The sequence below is a fragment of the Aptenodytes forsteri genome, unplaced genomic scaffold, assembly GCF_000699145.1.
Source record: "Aptenodytes forsteri isolate BGI_AS27 unplaced genomic scaffold, ASM69914v1 Scaffold180, whole genome shotgun sequence".
Lineage (NCBI taxonomy): Eukaryota > Metazoa > Chordata > Aves > Sphenisciformes > Spheniscidae > Aptenodytes > Aptenodytes forsteri.
In genome coordinates, this window is record NW_008795486.1 from 217,637 (window position 1) to 238,790 (window position 21,154).

The 21,154-nt window shown below is 41.8% G+C and overlaps 1 protein-coding gene across 1 annotated transcript; it reads left to right on the top strand.

The window, feature by feature from the left end:
- Positions 1–113: 113 nt before the first annotated feature.
- Positions 114–9,277, top strand: DDIAS (DNA damage induced apoptosis suppressor). The gene is made up of 5 exons (XM_009281314.1): positions 114–251; positions 2,135–2,263; positions 3,265–3,426; positions 4,599–4,716; positions 6,513–9,277. Exons 2-5 carry the CDS (start codon positions 2,151–2,153, stop codon positions 9,051–9,053), a joined length of 2,934 nt encoding a protein of 977 aa, XP_009279589.1. The 5' UTR covers positions 114–251; positions 2,135–2,150; the 3' UTR covers positions 9,054–9,277.
- The last annotated feature ends 11,877 nt before the right edge of the window (positions 9,278–21,154 follow it).

Consider the following 21,154-nt stretch of genomic DNA (forward strand, 5'->3'; position numbering starts at 1 on the left):
GCCGGGGGCGTCCCGGGGGCGGAGGGGGAGGAGGCTGCTGGTCAAGGGGTAACGGTTGCAGTATGAGAGCCGTTACAGCTCTTCGTGTGTGTTTTGTTTTTTTCTTAGGGAGAATTCAATGCAACGAGGCCACTGGAGGACACCAGGCGCTGATGGAAATCTCGGTGAGACTTCAGGGCCGTGGAAAGGCAGCGCTTCTTGGAGGGCTAACGGTGGGGAGCACCTGGAGTGCTGTGTGATTCCCTGGCTGGGTGTGTGCGTCCAGAGGTTTGGTTTGTACTGTTTATTTAAAAAAAAACAAAAAAAAAGTAAAACATTTGTATTTGTATTGTCTTTTTTTAACTTGCATCCAGATAATAAGTACTGTATTTCTACCAAAGAGAAACAGAGGTGTAGATCTTGAGTCTCTTCGCTCTAAAGGGAGCACTTACCAGAACCTGTGTGAATACCTACATGCTACGCTTTATCTCCTGTATTTCAATGGAATACTTGAAGTATTCACGGTGTTTTCCGGGGTGTGGGGGGGTTTTTATTTCTTTAAAAAGTGCAGATAACAGTATACTTTGTTTATGTAGTTCTGAGTTGAAAACCAGTTGGAATGCAAAGCACCTGCTGGTTTCTCCAAGTCCACCTTCTTGGGCAATAACAAAATCAGACTTAATTTTATTACTTCTTTTCTATATATTGGTATGTTTTCCATGTATTTTTTACCGATACCTTGTACTGTAACTAAAAGAAAATAGTTCCATTTTGACAAGAATTGAAGGCATGCACCATTTAATATATTAGGTCAAATGAGTCTCTGTTAATACGTGTTCTGAAGAGGGATTTTTTTCATTTTGGTTGGCCCCCCAGTAGAGCTTTTGCCTTTTCCTGCCTCTGTTTTCCTGGCCTTTCTGCCATAGGAATATTGGGATATCTGATTTTTATTTTTTTTCTTCTTTTCTGAACTGCTTAATGAGTTTAGTCACTCACATTTTTCTAGATGTTGCAGATCTTGTGTTTACTAGAATGCTGAGAACGATGCCCCTAAGGGCAAAGGGATAGCCTGTAAGTTGAACAGGGTTTTTTGGTGGCAAAATCGGAACAAAATATCATTGTTGATTATTAAATGGTTTTTAACATGTAAAAGCTGTACTTGAGTCTCCTTTATCTCATTGGCCTTTTGCCTCCCTGAGGGACTTTTGGGATGAAGATGTGAAATTCACTTCCTATTCTGAGTTTATTCTGCAGCTTACATTGAAAAGAGATGCATATTTAGCTATTACTGTAATAAAAGTGCTTTTGCAAAGAAGGGTTTTTAAGGTGTCCTTTAATTAAGCTGTAGAGAATATATTGGTCATTTAAGTTGGAACTCTGTGATTTGAGGCACTTTAGGGTATTTTTGTCTACGTGTTTCTAGCATCTGCTGAGAAAAAAAAGTTAACTTTCTAAAATAGGGGAAGTTTCCTAAAAATTGGTATTTTGGACAGTATAGTGATAATAAAGGCAAGATAATTCTGCAGGAAAGTAATACTGAATAAAAATTGTTTGTTTATTTATTTAAATAAATAAATATTTCAGCATTTATTTGTCAGCTCCATATGACCTCTTTGTTGAAATCAATGGTAAACACTGTAGAGCTGTCTTTTTGGCTCAGAGGACATGAGGATAGTTGCTATTGCGAGCCCCTTTTGAGATTTTCTGGGCATATTCTCCTTTCAAAGTCATTGGTATTGAAGGCATTTGCAGAATTACAAGTGTAGAATCGTTTCAGTTTTTAACCCCATGTTGTGACTTCATTCTAAATTAAGAAAAAAAATCGGAAACAGATTTGCTGCAGTGCTGTGCTCAAGGACAGTTCTAATAAAGATTCCCTAAATACAAGTGGGAATTTGCATGATTTATCTGCAATGGTGTGCAAATACCATGAACGCTTGCTTCTTATTACATATCTTAATCTTTTTTTTTTCCGTTTTAAAGGGTTAATTAAGGGTAATAATAGATGTTGCCTCAATTGGGCTACCATTTTCAAACAGAGATCATTGTTTCCTGAGGGCTGCCTTTCAAAATGTTCAAACCCAACTAAAAGCAGTTAATATTAACATCTCATAAAATGAGAACTCTTTGAACCATTTTGACTTACTTGTTTCAGGTGATGCTGTGAGCACATGAATAGTGTGAGAGGACTTTTGGCTGCCTCTGTAATTTCCATCCAGAACTCCTGCTTCATCTATCCCGCCTGTCAAAAATGCTTTTCTAGGCTGGTACTGGATTCTAGGAGGTACGTCCTGTTTTGGGGTTTGTTAACTGTAACTGTCAGAGGCCTTGGGAATCTCTGGGAATTGAACACAAGTTAAAACAAATTGGTGAAAATCCAGCCATTGTAGAAATAAGTGCCAATTTCAGATATTTATGTTACTTATCATTATATAGATCTCTTTGTATTCCAGTAGCAGCTCGAAGGTCATTGTGGATCAAGAGCTCTGTTGTATTCAGTGCCATGCAATATTGAAGGACAGTTTAGGAGAATAAATGCTGTGTGTTAATAGCTTCCAACTGCATCCCCTGCAGTCCAGTTCTTCAGTGCTGTTCCTAAGTTGGAAAGCATTGGTTGAAAGCCTCTCCAAATCAAATCCTCTTTTTTTTTTTTTTCTTCTCATTCTATATGTGCAATGCAGGTAGTCCTGTATGACCCTTCCACTTAACTGTGTGTCTAGAAATGTATGAGCTTTCCTTTTTAATCCCACTGTTATGTGAAATCTACGATACACAGAAGAACAGTAAATCAATGAATGTCAGCACTAAATGGAAGGAGCTGACTTTGCAAAGCAAGAGTATCTGTTGTTTCAAATGCTGAAGTAAAAAATAACAGTGCTGTTTCCTGATGGTTTTTTAAATCTAGGTATTATACTAAAGCTACAGGAAGAAAAATCCCAAACCAGAACAAAACGCAAAAAATGGGGGTGCAGGGAATTCAAAATTACTCCCCAACAGGTCATTCAAAGCCCACTGTTTCTCTCCAACTTCACAACAGGCTAGCATTTAATAAGTCAATAAAAGAAGCCAGAGGGATTCTGTCATGATACAGACACCTTGCTGAGCCTATGGTAAGATTAATGCCTCAAGGAGTAAAGAATAAGAAAGAATCTTACAGTTTCTTATGGAATATTTGATACATTATAGTAGTAATACTTAGGCTGCAGATAAGTTCTTACTCCAGCAGTGATTAACAGAAGTTCATTTATTCAACCTTTTTTTTATCCTTATACTGTCTTTTGTCAGGTTTAACTGTCTAAAATGCAGCTGCACAGGTGAAGCTAAAGATGCAAGCTACAGATATAGGTTGCCCCTAAAGATTGCTGACAAGGATGATTTGTTTGACATTACCGTGTTTGGAAATTGCTTAGATCCGTTCTTTGGGGTCACCGCAGAAAATCTGCAGAGGTAAGGAATGGTTTGTTTCTAACCTGCTAAAAGCTGCTGCTTTTTCTTCAGCCTAAAAAAATTGAGATGAGCTTGGATGGTGGGGAGACGAGTGGGAAGAAGCTGCTAAAGCTTCTGGCATTTCCTTGGTACCCATCACCTTGAGAAAATGCTGAAGTTTGGTTTCTTCCTGAAATCTTGAAATTTTGAGATGGATTACTTCTACGTAAGAGATCCTTCACTTGTCTATTGAAGGCAGCTACCACCTGCTAAGTGAGCTTCACAATTTGGTTGGTTGGGCATTCTTCCTTGCATCCTTCCTCCTTTATTTGAGCTGATTGAATTTCCTGTGTCTAATGCCAGATTACTAAGTAAGTTGGCTTTTCCAGTGATTTAGACATATTTTTTCCTCAAGATTTTAGAAGAAGAATCTTAAGGTAGAGATAAAGCCTTTGGATTTTGCATTTGTTTTTTTTAACTGTTTGGATTCTTTAAAAAAGTGTGCACCTGTCTTTAATTCAGTATGACCAGATTTTCCTTCAGCAAGGAGGGATTTCTAAGAAAGCCTGTTAGTCCTCAGAGCCTGACCACCTACATTATAGGCTTCAGACTTTCTGATACGTGAAACTGCTAGGATGGGATATTTGGATACATTCACTGCTTGTTTCTCAATTCTGTTATTTTTCCAATGACTTGGGTTATCACTGAGTCAAAGATGAACACTTTCTAAATCCCATATTAGCAGCATTAATAACATACTCATGGCAGGCATTCTACACTAGACTGCTGTACTACTGTCAGCTGTGAAAAACAGTTATTTGCATGTCTTAATATGGATGCTGCTGTTGCTGTAAAGGTGTGGGCAGAAAGGATGTGTAAGCAATAGCAGCATATTGACAGCATTATACAGTCATTGTGTGGATACAAAAATCACAGCCACGCAGAGAACACCCAAAAGTTGTGTGTATATTAAGCCTATTCAAAGCGGTTGTTTTGTTTACTTCTATTTCACTAACAAATTAAGTGAACTAAACAATTGAATTTATACATTCATCGTTTCCTGTTTTCATTCTATGTTTAGTTTAAGCTGCCACGGTATCTTCTCTTTAGCATGTGTCCTACCTATACTACAGCTAAAATGCTATGTAAGGCTTCCTCTGTTGGTGCAATACTTCTATATGTTTCTCCTCAAGGTGTATTCAAGACTTCAATCAGCTGTCAGGAGAAACAAACACAGATGCATCTCCAGGAGTGTTAGTTCAAGCAGTGGAAACCTGTTTCATTGGAAAAAGATTTATATTTGGAGTGAAGGTAACTTCTAATCCACATTACTCTCTTATAATGAGTTTTTTCATTAGCTTGTAGGCAGTTGGGGGGCATAGACTGCGTTATCAAAACATCATGTACAACATCTTTTGGGAATTTGAGAAAATTTAGGGCTAGGACATGGGAAGGATTCTGCTTGTCTTCCCCCAGACTCCTGTGTTATTTTAAATGAGTCGCATCCAAAAGCCATCTTGAATGGCAGTAGTCAGCTTGACAGCTTGTCAGGGCTGCTTTTCAGAGAGCCTAAGCAGTGCCAGCTCCTGTGCATATCAGTAACATATTGGAGTATGTAAAAAAACCATGTACGGTTCAAGCAAGAAACAGACTGTCTTTTCAAGCACTGCCCTACCTTTCCCATGCTACATAGTCTCCTGGTGTCTGAAACGTAAGGAGAAACACATCCCCTTGCAGCATTTTGACATTTCTGGATCTAAGAGCGTGTTTAAAAATGTTGATAAAAGTACAGCTGTTCAGCGTATGCATCTGTGGCTCTTTCATGTGTTTAACAGACTTTGAAATATTAGTTCTTGGTAATATTTCCATATAAACAGTCTTCTAAGTTCTCTTCAAGTGGTGCTTGGGTGAGTCATTCATATTATGAAGTCCATGAACTAAATCCTACCTGGCAGGTGTTTCTCTTCTCCCACAGGTACCATGAGGTTTGTATCTGAGCTGAGATTTTTCTAATGCACAGCATCTTAAGTAATGGAAGTTGGAGGACTTCATGGATTAACTTTACTTAACTGGAACCATTCACCAGGTCTCTAGGTCTGATGCCTTTACAAATATAAGTAATCTTACATATCAACAGCCTTGTGGCTGCTCCTGCACACACAAGGACTGAACACACACTCGAAGACCATTTGTTCAGCCTTTGGCTGTAGACATTTCTGTGTAGTTGTGTTCACCTATGCGTACAGTTGCACTCTCCCAGGCAAAACTCAAAAGCAACATAACGTACTTTTTTAAGGCTTACCTAGAAGGGTATTGTCCTTGGCTAACAGCCTTCAGCCTCAACGTTTGCATAGACTCAGGGAGTAGGAGGGTTCTTGAATTTGAAGACAGCTGTATTTGCTTTTTGGTCTCTCTGGCATTGCTAGACCTTCAGGGGGAGGTGAAAAATGCTTTATCCACTTCTCAAAATATTAGATAATTCCCTCTGCTTTTAACGTCATTTTTCACCTGTAATTTCTGCGTAGAGAGAAGCAGGTTGAACTTTGAAACACTACTCTCCAAATAAATCTGAGAAGATAAAGGTTGTAGCTTATTTCCCTTTCTCAGAGGTAGCACACAGAAAATATCATACTGGCTTTAATAGCTGAGCTGCCAAGTCAGGTATCTGGCACCAGAGTGCTTTGCTTCAAGTACTGCCCAGCGCCTCCTAGATAAAAGAAAAGCATTGGCCTTAGGCAGCTAGCCATTTGCACAGAACTGCACCAGAGGAAGCCTGGAAGCACCCAGTGCCCTAAAGGGAGGAAGACATTTTCTGTGAAGTCCTTTCATAGAATTCTTGCTTGTTTTTCCAGCTCCAAAACTCTGCGTAATTGCAAAAAGCAAAGAACCTCTCACTGTGATGCCCTTTATAGCCCTTGCCAGTGCTTATTTCCCAGGGAGTACTGCTTTGTGTGATAGACTGTTTTGTATTCTCTTCCCTGCAGATCCTGACAAAAAGTGAGACCTAAATTTAAGCCTAACTTAAAAGACATGCGTTAATTTTTTTTTTTTCCTATCACAAAATAAAGCATTGTACTAAGTTTTTTTTTTTTTCTTTTTGCCCCCAGGATTGTGCAAGGGAAGATGGAGGGCATTCTGCTGCCAGCAGCATCTTGCAAAACTGTTCCAGAATTAATAGAAGTACAAAAAACCTTACAGCTTGCCAGATCTTCCTGCCAAACACTGCTGTTGCTGGCTTTACTGTTATCAGCTACTTCCATCGCCTCCTGCAGTTGGCAAAATTCAGGAGCTGTAATAACAGCTCGTATGTACCTGATGCATCATCAGCTCCAATAGATGAACCTGTCAGTGAGCTCAGCAGCTTGTCTAGCCTGAGCAGAAGCCCCTGTTTTGTTCAGTCTGGTGGCAGAGAAAGTTTTTTAGGGTCCTGGCAGCAGTCCTTCAGCCTGACTTCATCTGTTGCTTGGGTGACAGCGGAAGACTTTCCCACTCTGGAAGTGGGAAAGCTGGTGAGTGAACAGCATGAACAAGAGGGGAGGCCTGTCTCTGCAGAATCGTGCAGTGTAAGCCTCAACAATCAAACTCTTTGGGATTCACAGTTTTGCAGCTCTTCTGTGAGGGAAGGGGCTAAAGAGGAGGATAATGAATTGAGTTCACAGCCTAGTCGGACCGACAGTATCTCTGCAACTGATAAATTCAAGAGAGTATCCTCTTCAAAGACTGAGTGTTCACATGGAAACAGTTCCAGGTTGTTACAACATCCCTTGGAATTTGGGGTAAAAAGCATTTACCCAAAGACTAATAGTAGAAATTATTCTTACCCAGAAAAATCCCACAACTCCCTTTTTTACAAGGGAGATGCCTCAGCTTCTAATCACATAAATGTAGCTAGAGTGTCTCAGACGGACTCTATGCTTTGGGATGAGCTCCCATTCTCAGAAAGCCTAAATGAATTTTTAGCCAGAATAGAAGATGGCAGGAGTGTTGTAACATCACCCAGCCTTGATGCAGGCAAACGGGCCCTTCTTGAAAGTAGCAAGTTGGGTGTAAATCTTTACAAATCGTATCCCAGGCAAACCCTAGTAGCTGGTGGTCTGCCTGAAGCGAGCATCTCGGGGAGGTTCTTGCCGCCAGCAGAGAATGATAGTTGGGAGAACATACTGTTTGCTTGTCTTCAGTCGAATGCAAATCCTCCGAGTGATGAGGTGTCACGATGTGAGTCCTCCTCTAGTGTTTTATCTTCAGCTGACAAGGAATGTGGAGCGTCTTGCTTTATACCTAACCGTCATCTACCTATTCTGTCACAGTCCTTGCCAGTTACATCAGAGCCTTCTGTTTCTGAGAGCAGATATGTGCAGTCCAAAGAAGCAAATACTGACATTTCAAAGTCATCTTGGTCTTTTATTAGTTTGCAGTGTACTGCTGATCACGGAGAAACTTCCTGTTTAAAAAGGAGCAAGGCAGCTACCTGTGTGCATTCTGTACATGATAGCTGTTTAGCTGGTTGTGAAAATAAAGAAAATTATTCTTCTACACTAAGCCAGAGAACAGATCTTACATTCACAGGGGCGTGGGACTCTGATCCAGCAACTCCCAACAAAACAAGAAGGGTAGATAAAAGAGAATTAAAACCATTGACAGAACTGTCAGAAAATACCTTCAAAAGTGTTAATAGGAGAGAGATGCTGTGGAACAATATCTTCCCTGAAGGCAGCTACAATGCTTCTGCTGATCTCTTTGATGCAAGTGCAAGAGAGGTAGCAAAACCTGTGGAATTCTTAAATAAATCATGTAATTCTTTAATACAGGAAGATACTTGGACAGAAAAGGTCACAGCTCCTGAATTGGCACTTTATCCTGGAGGTGTTCCCTGTAACAGTTCAAAACCGAGCTCATCCCTACGCGAGTACCCTCCTGCTTTTAGTAGGCACAGTACACCAGTAACTTGCTCCTTTTGCGATTCAGAATGCAATTCAGTTAGCGCTCAAGACTTTGTTCCTTATTCACAGTCAACTCCTATGGCAAAACCTCTCCAGAAACTGTGGCCTGTTGGGGAAAGAAGCTCTTTTGTCACTATCTTCACCCCTAAAAATCCCACTAAAATCCATTCCAAATGCAAGCGATCTAGATCTTCCTTTCAAAACACTCTGTTGCAGCAGCTTACTGGCAGGTTAGTGAAACGTGAAAGGCCAAGTGACAGGGAAGACAAAGAAAGTAATAGCTCTGTTTCACAGCAGTTCCTTAACAGCCAAGGGATCCCCCCATCAGCAAACAAAAAGTTGAAACCAACTGCATCTTTAAACTTAAAAAGAGTTAGCTGGGCTACTGACTTGCAGTCGACCCATGGGCATGCTGGCAGGAACCCCGTTTCTGAAAGCAGGGAGAACGGTGGAAATGAGGTATGCTCCAGAAATGAGAGATTAAACCCTGGGGATACAGCCAGGATTCTAACAACTCCTGTATCTGCAGGTGTCACCAAGGCCTTGTTTTTAAACGATACAATCCTGGAAACTTGTTCCCCTTCAGAAGGCAAGAATCTCCTCTCAAGTGCAAATTATTCAGGGGGTATATTGGGAGGGGCAACTGGCTGGTCTCCTGAGTTATTCTTCCAAGCCCAGAGCCCTTTTTCCAATAAGCCAAAATACTAAAAAAAGATATTTCTATGCTGTGTTCTTTTTAATTATTTTCAAGACTTTGGGGAAGGAGCCAGTAGAAGAAAAGAGCTGTTTAAAAACAATTTAATTGTTTATATACCTATTAGCATATGTATTCCTAAGATGAGTTATGTTTATTTGCAGATCTTTGTACCACAGAGATGGGGGAAATTGGCAGTTACTTTATTTTATTGTAAGTTAATTATTTTATTGTAAGTTAATTCTAGAACGTGCAATAAAAACTTTTGTAAATGTGTGAGTCTTTAATAGATCTCACTTTATCAAGTACAGGTAGGTGAAGTGTTTTAGCATTCAGCGTTGTCTTCTCATCACAAGAAAAGCCCTGGAGTCCATGTCCACTCCAGATTCTTACCTGGTGATTCTCTATGGAGAAGGGCCAAGTTTTCATCAATTTCACATGCCGTGTGGCAGCCTTGTATTTGAGCCCACTTGGGATCCTGTGACAGAGTTGAGTTGGGTGGAGGGGACCATCTGAGAGGTTGGTAGCAGCTCCCAGTTTTCCTGTAGGCTTTTTCAAGTTAAAGACTGCTAGTGGCAGATTCCTGGCAGTCTCTTTCCTCTTCCTTGCTTTGGGGGTCTTCCATATCCCCCACCCAGAACAGCTGCATTTAGGAACATTGAATAGAGAAATCTTGGAGCTGCTGCTGCTGCAAGCTTGTAGGTCGGGTCCTGCAGAAGGATGTGGGAACCTGATGGTGCAGGATCCCATCAGTCTGAAAATGCTGACTTGTAGAAGCGGGCCTAAAATTATCTGCTGTGATTTTTTTTTGGAGGCATAGAATGAATATGCACCATTTACATTGCCACTGGTGACAAGGAGACTACTCGGTTCGTTCTCTGCTACAAGATAGATGTTACTACGTTTCTATGTTTGAAGCCTCACTTCATTTCTAATGCACCTACTTAAGCCCCAGACTCTATTCAGAACAGTTTTGTGTCTCTGCATGCAAGGAACAAATTGTATCAATACTGATAACACCAGCACTTTACTTTCAGGTTATAAAGACACCAGGTTATAAAGACACCACCTCTGCCTTAGGAAATCTGAGAGGCAGAAGTTGCTGGAAGTTAGAAAAGTATTGTGGGAATGTATCATTTTGTGCTCATCTTGTTCCTGGGTATTTTCCTTACTATCTGTTGTTAGTCACTGTTGGAGTCAGGGCTAGAAGGACTTGTGTGAATCTGAAAGGCTTCTCTGACCTTACATTCACTTGGTCTCACGATAGGTACCTCACTGGGGCATGCACACAAACCAGTGTTTTAAGGCAGGACCTGCCAAAGGAAGCCAATGGAAACCATGTTTGGGATGGATTAAAGAAATAGACCTTTGGAATTTGGGCTGTAATCTTTGTGTGCCTTCATATCTCTTCTATAAAATAATCTGTACCTGCTCTTTATTTTCAGGACACTTGGGGAAGTACGAGGGCATTTACTCTCTCACCACCTTGTCCTTTATCTGCTATTTTTAGCATGGATCACCCTTACAGAACATACAGGTAAACCTTTTCATTTCTCGGTCTCTACCCTAAATTTCTGCACCTTCTAATCATATGCATTTCTCATAGAGGGATGGGAGGAAGAAGAGTATTTGAAATCAAACAAGCTGCTTCTGCAGCTGAGCAGTGTATTGAGATACAGCCTCTCCTACCAAGGGCATGGGTGTGCTGAGGCTGCAGGCATTCCTTCAGGCTGAACGAAGAAAACAGTTCCTCATGGCTACACAGCAAGTCGGCACAGGTAAATTCACTTTACAATGAAGTTTTTCCATAGCAGTCAGTGTTGGGTTTTTTGGGGTGGGGTTTTTTTTTTCCCCACTATTTACTTACAGTTGAGGAAATTGAGGCACAGGTTCAAAGACTTGCCCAACATTAAGAGAGCGTGGACCCTAGCTCTGGATATCACTGAAAGACCTTAACCAGCAAACCATCTTTTCTCCTTGCTGTCCTTACCCAGCAAGATACTCAAACACAACCCGAAAGTTCTTCCTGGTGTTTAAAGATGCTGCAACAGTAGGTGGCGGTAGCAAGAGGCTTACGGTTTCTTCTTAGAGGTCCAAGCCTAGATCCCTGCAGTCCCTGGATCCTAGGCATAAGCAGAAGAAAAAGGAACATCCAGTTATAGCAAAAAAAAAGGGGGGGGGGAGGAAGCAGAACTAAACATAATTTGATGACCAAAGTAACTTCAAGTATCGTACCTGTGAGTGGAGTCGCTTGTTAAGTGCTGTGCCAGTGACACCCGCCTAAACCACCGTTGCAGAACTTGGCAGCGCTGTGCTGTGTGATACACGGATCCCTATGCAGAGCTTCTTGGCACAGCCAAAAGGACATGATGGTAATAGAAGACCTATAGCCTTTATAAGCTGTTGTTGACTTGCCCAGCTGAGCTTTAGCCCTGCACGTGACAACGAATAAGAGTACCAGAACTGCACCAGGGTTGCATCAGCCAGGATAGCACAGCGCTCTAGGGTGAGCCCAAGTGAACAAGCCTGTGCTTGTGCCTGCATTTACCAGTGCTATGCCTGTTCAAAAGATTTTATTCGTTGCAAATAAAATCCTACTTGATGGATCTCTGTTAGGGGCAAGTGGAAAAGGAGTAAGAAAAGTAGCCTGCCTGGAAATGGTGAATCTGCATTGATAGCTGATGTAGAAGAAATAAAGGGAAAGACAGCATTGCTCATATCCAAATCACTGAGCACAGGGAAGGCGATACTGAAAGGGTTTTGAGACATCAGTGCTCAGCAAATAAAGCTTGAAACTAGTTGTTTCGACTACAGCCTCCCACATACTACGAGACTGTGGTGTCACTGGCTCTTTAAGCACTGCCTTGTGATGAACTGGACAACACCCACTTTATCACGGGGGTTAGACAGGATCCAAGTGATACACCAGAGACTTGATGCAGCTAGCAATGAAACACTGCCAGAACTTCTACATCATATACCTGACAGTGTCTTGACATGAAATGTTTTGTCCAGCATGAGTGATTTTATTCAGTGGAGAATTCATCCACATACTATGGTAAGTGATAGCTTTGGTGCAAGCTGATGTGATTATAATTATAAGCTTGTACAAAAAGAATAAAGCTCAGCATGTTTAATTCTGAAGGTAATAAAACTCCTGAAAATGCATACCGGGTTTGTGGTTGATTCCCTATGCATAGAAATCCATAAATCAAGACTAGATTTTAAATTAGGTAGGACTGTCTGTACGATACCATTGAAATTAATGGAGGGCAGTCAGATCTCTTGTGCTTTGTGTATGAGGACTGCATATATAGCGAGACCAAAAAGTACTGCTGTGTGACAGGCCCCTGTCAGCAAGATGACATCTTCTGGGCAGAGCTCCCCAAGTGCTCGGTAGGAAGACTTTGTACATGAGAAGATGGAGGAGAGGCAGTAAGCTGTCTTGGTTTTGCTCTTGTAGTCTGTCAGTCTTGCATTTCTTCCCCTGTGCGGTTTGTTCCCTTTTTGCAGGGAGCCTTCGTGCTCCTACAGTCCCTTTACCCACAGCAAAGCCTGGCACAGGCTGTGCCCTTGCTGCTAAACCTGCTGAACAAGAAGGGGAAGGTTGCACATCCCACGGGTTACATGTTCCTTGCAAGGAAGAGCTGCCACTCTCCACCTGCCCCTTACCTTTCCCCAGGACAAGCTTGGTCTGGCTTCTCCAGCCATCACCCCCACAGGCAACACGCTCCAGCCCTCCACTTTCAGTAAACACTCAATTCCCAAGCTGTCTGAGCTTTAAGGATGTTTTCTTCCTCTCCCTTTGCCCAGTTCCTACCTAGAAGCATGCAGGGACTTTTTCCTCTCCAGATACCTCTCTGTTTTATCACTGACTCAAATTGCCAGCTTCCTGGGGAACACGGAGCAGATGGTCCAGCCCTCATGTCAGACATTTACCAAGGAAGGAGTTTCAAGGTCAGTAGAAGAGGCAATAAAGGACACATGGTGTCTTCAAGCTTCACAGCTCATTTCTCAGTGTGTTAGCAGAAGTCATCTTTGATATGGAGCAGAGCACAGGGGAGGAAGCCTGATCCCCAGAATGAGTCAGAGCACAAACTTTATCTGTTGACCAAAAGACTAAAGGCTTAAAATGGGAGATCTTGTCCAAAAGGGTTCTAGGCCCCCAGAAAGGCAGGTCATTGGGAAACTCCAGTGGAGTTCTATGAGAATGAAAAGAGCCAGTTGAAGGCTGAAGAGAAGAACCAGCATTAAAAAAAAAAAAAGGCACTTGGGACAAGAATAAGAGACAGCTGAAGCATCCAACCATCATCTTCATCCAACACAAAATAGCATCTTGCTAGGACAAGAGTTTAACCAGGTACAGGTTTGCAATGAAGGTGAGTGATAAGAGACAGCTGAAGCATCCAACCATCATCTTCATCCAACACAAACCTAGCATCTTGCTAGGACAAGAGTTTAACCAGGTACAGGTTTGCAATGAAGGTGAGTGAAGATGGTACCTCTGTCAAAGACCACCCTCTAGTGACTGATGCCAGCATTTCTTTGGCATTTCAAACTTTGCTATGATCGCTCTTGTTTTGAATAAAGTTTTTCTTCTGCTCCAGTGCAAAGGGCCATTGCTCTCATGGACAGCAGCTCTACTTTTGCTCTTCTTGTGAGGTCCCAATGCTGTGAGAGCCTTGGTATGCTCAACCCAAGCAGAAAATCCTTGGCAGCCATTCATTTGTTGGTCTGATATGAAATCATGTCAAGTGAACCTGTCTTGTCCATATTTTTAAGGCAACTTTGCAGTTCAAATCAAGAAACAAATGAATCGAACACTTTAAACACCAAGTGGAAAGGATTAAACATTTATTTACATACAGATACATGTGTAAGCAATTTCTAAGTATAAAAAGGACATTACAAATAAACATGAAGCATCATACATTCATCATCCTGGTCATCCAAAATACATTCCTTTCTCAACCCCACTGTACCACACTTGACAACAGGAACTTAGAAAAACAGACAAGCCAAATGCTTTTGACAGTCAATTATTCACAGTTTGGCAATTCACTAACACCTATAGCCTTTCCAAAGACAGCACTACCCCAGCAACTTGAGATCAATGGTCCGACCAGCTGTAGTGCATTTTCTCCACTGAAATGGTTGTGCTTGATCAACAAGAAAGACATCCTCTCCTCATCCTCCTGGCCACGTGTTTAGGAATCGGGGTTCTTGCTAAAATTCTGTACATTGTGCTAAATTCACAATTGTTGGGGAAAAGACAGCAGACCTTTGTGGGAAAAACTCCAACCCAGGAAATTCCTTTAATGCTGTGACTTCCCTGGCATGGAAGTTGCAAACAAAATGCTGCTTTTAATGCTTAAGCAGGTTTTTAAACTACAGTTCAAGCTACAGTTGATGGTATAAAACGTACTTTGTTCATGCTGTAAAAAAAATTACATGCTTCAATATTGATTTGCTAGTAATCAGAGCTGAGAGTAATTCAGGTTTTCTTCTGAGGAAATGAAGATGCCTTTATAACATCTCTAAAAATGATCATAGCTTTCAGGAAAGAGGAAACATTTTAGACTCAAAAACCTAAAGGTAGTGCAGAGCACGACAAACTTGTCAGTTAGATAACATTACAAAGGGAAACGAGCCAGTAAACATAAAATTAAAATGCCTACTCAAAGTATTAATGAATTCAAATGAGAGCTGGGCGAGTCTTTCTGTATAGATCAAAGGCAGTTCGAAAAAAATCTCATGATCTGCAAATTCACAGAACAGCCAAATATGTGCAGCAGAACAGAGTGAAGTGGAAATAAAAGAGGAGCAGAAAGAGCCTTGTCCCATATTGACAGCTGAGTGACTGCAGCTGCTTCAGTATCAGGGGGTTTTATTTTTTTCCTTTTGTAAACAGCTGTGGGGAATAAAATGGATGTGACATATCTGCAGTGCATCTTATTATGCTAAAACCCATGGCACATGTTAAACTACTTCTCTAATATCCAGAGATATACTTGTCACTCCAAACCAGCATAGCAACAAGCACTGGGCTTCCTCCATACTCTCATTAGATGGCCTTTTCTCCCCCAAAACATTGGCTTAAGAAGTTGGTTTTTCCCCTTCCAGTGCTGACTGTACGCAGAGGCCAGTGGTAAGGCTTCTTCCAAACAGTCTGCAAGAGTTGAGGCAATAGCAATGCCTGAAATCATGGCAGCTTTCCCTGCCATAGACCAAACATTTTATTCTCATTCCATTAAAATGTCAAAACAGCATTCCCCTCTCCTCCGCTTCCCCCTCCGTAAAGGCTTGGCTGCTGGAGGCACCGCAGCCTTTACATTTACTAAAGCTCATGCCAACGATGCAACCCAGACCTTGGAGATACTCACACCACCACCCAAGCGACAGCTCAGAATGACTCTCCTCCTCCACGTCTCCCTGGATGGAGATCAGCATCCACCTGCTCACTGGAGATTTACTCACTTGCACCAAACCCCCACCAATTCTGAACATCTGAATCTCTCCTATTGGTCCCATAAGAAGGGAAACATTCCTTACAGGATGCCCTGGCTGAGAGTGAGCTTATCATATTAGTTAGGTTTATGTGCATAGTAAGAAACTCAAGATGGCACAGAAGATGAGCCACGGGTGCTCTTCCTTCTAGCTAAAGCAGGAGTCTGATCCAGTGGTTCATGCAACCAGGACTGTTTCCAGTCTAAGACCTCCACAGTGCTTGAGGCATGAGCAGTATTGGGAAGGAGCAGATTCACAGATGAACGGTACTAGAGGAATCAGGCTTTGAAAAGCTCTGAGGTTTGCATTCATGTGACACCAGAGCCCTTGATCACTGCCCTTGAAAGCATAAGAGTACTTCTAACATCCCCTCTCCCCACAGGGAACCCCAGCTAAAACCATGGCTGACACGGGTTTTGGCCATGTCAGGCACCTGTGGGCCAGCGCTGGACTCCAGAAGATGCTCGGCAGGGACACCACCGCAGTGCGCTCACAAGCACGCCTGTCCTTGGGAACATTGCCCCAAGATAAGCAGTAGTGGAAAAAGCAAAGGTGCAAATGCAAAGGTGGCATCTGCTTCTTGAGTTTAATTGTAGCACTAACCAGAGCTAAAATTATCTTCTGAGCTTGCTGGAAAAGGATAACTGCTTCAACAAATGCGATCACATCCAGGAAGTGCTAATAGCTAGTTATTAATGTGAAAACAGAGACAATATCTGAGTACGGTACAGCCAGCTCCTGTTTATCCAGACAGACGAGCTGAGCTGTTAACCTTAGCTATACTCTTAAAACCAGTCTAATTTTTCACAGACAACATTTATAGCCTAAATTACACTCATTGCCATCTCAGTTTCTGCTATACCTGGGTTATCTCTCCCCAGTTACCCAGTTGACTCTATTTGGAGGTGCAAACGTTAGAGATAAGCTTTTTTTTTTTGGATCTGTGGCTCCCCACATGGAAAAAAAAAACCAACCCACAACACTCAACTCACATGGCATAGCTTTTTCTTCTGGTTTAAGTTACAGCTCATTCACATGAGGGGAAAGGGTGTGATGGCATCCATGGGTGATGACAGCCGGCAAGCTATCTCAGCTAGATGTAGTACAGCAAAAGGAGACTTCGGGTCAGTTTAGCAAGGTGGTGATTAGCAAGGTAAGTCAGAGCAATGCACCAGGCTACTTTGGGAGCCTTGCGTCACCATCAGCGTGATTAACCTGTAGTCTGTTTTCCTAGCCAAGATAAATCCTAAACTGAGGCAAATGGGAGATCTGTAACATTTGCGGTACATTTAACTACAGCTCAAGTGGATGATCACATTTCAAAGACACGACCAGTTCCAGCTGAGGCTGCTTTGCTTAGGATGCACTGGTCACTTGTAGGAAATCAAGTGAGTGTCTCCCCACCACTCATCATCGTAAGAAAACAAGACTGTCCTTCAAAATGATGATCCTTTGCTGTTTGCGAACAGTAACTAGAGCAATTACTACCCACGGCAACAAGAGGACAGACTTGTCACAAGGAAAGAAAGGTTGGCTTCAGGAGCCAAATTTGTTCAAATAAGCAAAGCTTATAAAAAAAATTAAGAAAACATTTTGATATAACATCTTTCACCTAAGGAAGAAAACATTTTGATATAACATCTTTCACTACCAGAATTGATCAGAGTATTTATTTTGGCTCCAGTGGGTTTTCTGGTGAGCCCTTTTGTACATCAACATTTCAGAGAGTTTCCATACTTGCTCAGTAGGAATTCACAAAGTGTCCTCTAGAAACACCTTTTTCTAACTGAATTAACTCAAAAAGGTCTTTGTTGGTAGGAGCAACCCATATAAGGATAATGGGTACTTTGATATTGAAAGCAACAGAATGCAGAAGAATTTAGACGAGACTCAAATTCAAAGTCCAGAGCAATCAAAACCTAAGTCATAGTTGCATTTTTTTAAAAGAGAATGAGATTGAGAAAATCCTGAGTGAGTAGAACCATCTCTTTACTTTGCATTTTCTGCTCCACACGGTCATCTTTCCCCTTGCACAAAGTGCTATAGCACTCAGTCTGCCCCACAGCCAGGAGAGGGTTTCTGTGATAGTGCCTCCAGCCGTATCTGACCACCATGGCACCACAGGTCCCCGAAAGGCAGCGTATCCTGCATGTTTGCTCAGCCTGTTTTAATAGCTGGAGAATTTCACCTGTTTTCCAACTGAATTCAGTCTTTGACTACAGAAATCATGCCAGCTCAACATGTCTTAGCCTGATTTACAGACAGTTCTTCACGCCAAAAAAAGACAAGTGGAAAAGCAGCTGAACAAACAGCAGTCCTTGGGGATAACGAACAAGGCAAAACCCAGTGGGTTTGACTACAACTAATTGCATCCCTTGTCAGCAAAAGCTCAGGAAAGCCTCTTGTCCCGTGTGTGTACCCACCATGCTTCTGCATCACTAATTTCGACTTTCCCTCTTTTCAAATCACTGTCTCCTGTGTCAACCTCAGTCTGCTGCTGCTATTACTGATGGAATTCAATAGCCATTAACCACTAAACCTAGACTAGCAGGAGCCAACTGTTACCAATATAGCTATTTCCAAAAAGACAAACAGCACCAGCAGGCTGACAGATTTTAAGGGCTGTTTCATGTGTTCTACAGCAAAGAACAAAATATCTTGCCTGACAATTTGTCATGTGTGGTTTTCATTAAATGATGATCACAAAGCTATTTAGCATTCAGCACAAACACATTCTGCACGCTCAAACAACTTACCTGTAGATCAAATCAGGACTTCAGTGTTAGAGGTAGGAAGAGGCACCCAGTGTCCCCTTCTTTACAGAGTTCATAATTTCACTTTTTCCATCATAACTCTTCAACCTGAAGGGCTTCCCCCCCCCCCCAGCACTTGGTCTCTCATGGGGAACACAAATAGGAACAGAAGGGAGTCATGGCTTGTCCCGGCAAACTTGCAGTGTAAATACCCAACGCAAAATACCAGCGAGTACTTCACACAGTGATCTGAGGCGCAGAACATTTGGTGGTTTACCCAAGATCAGTCTGACTGAATCAGTGGCTGAACTGGAAAACAGTTTAGACCATCCAGTTTTCAGGAAATGTTTTCACTAATCTCTGCAAACAGGTTTGCTAGATAAAGCAAACATCCATTGACCATCCAATATTGGCTTCTGCATGGAGCTACTCATTGTGCTAAAAAATTTCAAGAAAAGGTCTCATTATGGGACTACTATAAAAATTAATATTAACCCAGAAATAAGACGATTACTCCATGACTGTGAGTATATCACCCTGAAAACACATCAAAATCTAGCAGCCACACTAAAAGCAATGCTTTGCTCTCTTGATAGTGGAGAACATTTCCAGCCAAATTTGGCCCCATTATATCAATTCTGCATGGCTTTTGGACACTCGACCCAGCAAGCACCACAAGGCTTTTACTGACAGTTCTCTCAAAAATCCACTCATCTAGCAAGGTGTTTGCCATAGTTGGAGAGTTGATTATCAGGAAAAAAAAATACAAATCCCAATTATATCTCCTTTTATTTTTCAAGACTTTGATCAGCAGCACTAAGTTGTCATTAGCAGTTGATAGAGCTCCTCTTCTAGTTGGGGAGCCTTTTCAGCAGCGGACCAGACTGTAGAAAAGAAGATAAGCCCTCAGTGCTACAAGGAGAGGTGGGTTGTACGCACTAGAGACATATTCAAAGGTGTACAAAAATAACTCCTGCAAAGGAGTTACTACAATAAAATATCACTTCTTCAACAGGTAGTGCGTTTGTTAACTGCAGAAAAAGAGGCGACTTTCAAACTACAGCTTTGGCTTACGACCTTATAAAACATTGCACATACCACCATTGTTTCCTTTCAACTTTAAGTCAACACAGAATAAACCTAGAAAGGAATCGGTTTGGATTTGTCCCTGGAGAAGTCAGATGCTTCACTGTAACATCAGCCCAATTGCAGCACTCCACCCCGCCGCAAAAGCACATCACTGTCTGGAGATGGAGCCCTTACATGGAGAAGATTTGCTAGCAATAAAAAGAACCAATGCTTTGAGGTTGCCAGTAGGCAGCTAGTCTCCAAAGTAGTCACCTACAGGCTAGGAAAGCACTGGAAAAAGAGACCTAGCCTTCTAGAAACCTCAAAGTGAATATCCAAGAAAATAAAGTTCGCAGTTTCTGCTATTTGACCAGTTCAGCTTGTTCAGTCATGATAACGTGTTAGAGTTCAACCTCCAGAAGTGATGCAAGGAGCACCTGAAAATACATTTACAGTGGTACTCAGGAGGAATGAAAAGTACCTGCCCAGCTTTGATGCTTTTAGAAGTCAGGCTGAGGAACCCACAGGTGTTTTAGCAGGCAGTCTCCTTCCTCCTTGCTTAACTCAGTCAAGCCCTGCCCTATTTGTTATCAATTATATGCTGACAAGTCCAGCATCTGCAGAGTAAGAGCTTTTACAAATTAAATATATGTAGCATTGATTTTTAACTTGTGTGTTACCTTGCATGTGACACGCTGAGCCTCACTCTAAACAGCTAGCTAAAAGCCGTGCAGAATCAGCTGTCTCGGAGTTGGGTGGTCTTCGCAAGCTCAAATGAGGCTGCATTTGGCAATTTGGGGAATGCTCAAGACAGACATTGCTCTTCAGCACAGGCTGCACCACACGGTCCAGCACAGCAGAAGCCACAAAGTCCCACACATTTCTAAATCCTCTGGATTACACCATGAGCAGAGACTGAAAAGGACCAGTACAGGCCAGCACAGCAGATGACATGTCCCCCAACATCTCACACTTAGAGCAGCGCTTTGCTAAGTGTTACCTAAATGACAAACAAGCCTTGTACCACAACTTCTACATCTTCCTTTTTACCAATAGTCATAAAAGAAGAAAGTGACCTAAAAAAAATAGCAAGAAAATATTAAAAATGGTGATATGACACACCAATCCCCCCCTCTCTCTGACATAGAGTCAGCTCACCATTACAGATCAAAGGCACAACATGACACAGCCCAAAGAAGTCTTTCCAGGAAAATGTGAAAAAGCATTTTTAAAAGCATTTTAAAATGCTTTTTTATTGTTTTTTTATGGCTTTTTTTTTTTTTTTTTTTTTTTTTTTTTTTTTTTTATTGATCAGATGTTGCCAATGCGTTAGGGAAAGGGGGAAGGGAAGGTTGTTCTGTGTCTCCGGGCTGTGACATAGTGCTTTTTGAACTGGCGTCCTCCCGGGTGTGAGAGCTCCGGTGATGGGCCCTTGGTGGTAACACAGCTGTCCTCCAGATTACAGATGTCATTTGCTACAAGCCCAATTACAGCTTTGGTTGTTTTTTTGTGGTTTTTTTTTTCCCCACCCTCCTTCTGTTTCCTTCTGGCATCTCTGATCTTCCTCAGCTTTTTATGTCAATACAAAAGCTTTGTTATAATCTTCAGTAAATGCCAAATAATATTAAATTGATTAACTCTAAATTACAGCATATCACAGCCATGTAATTGCCAGGAGAGATTTTATCCAGATTAGCTAAACTGAACTCAAACTTCTAAAAATAATTTTTTCATGTGCGCATTCACTATCTTCCAATTTTGCTTTAACATCAACATGTAAATTTGCA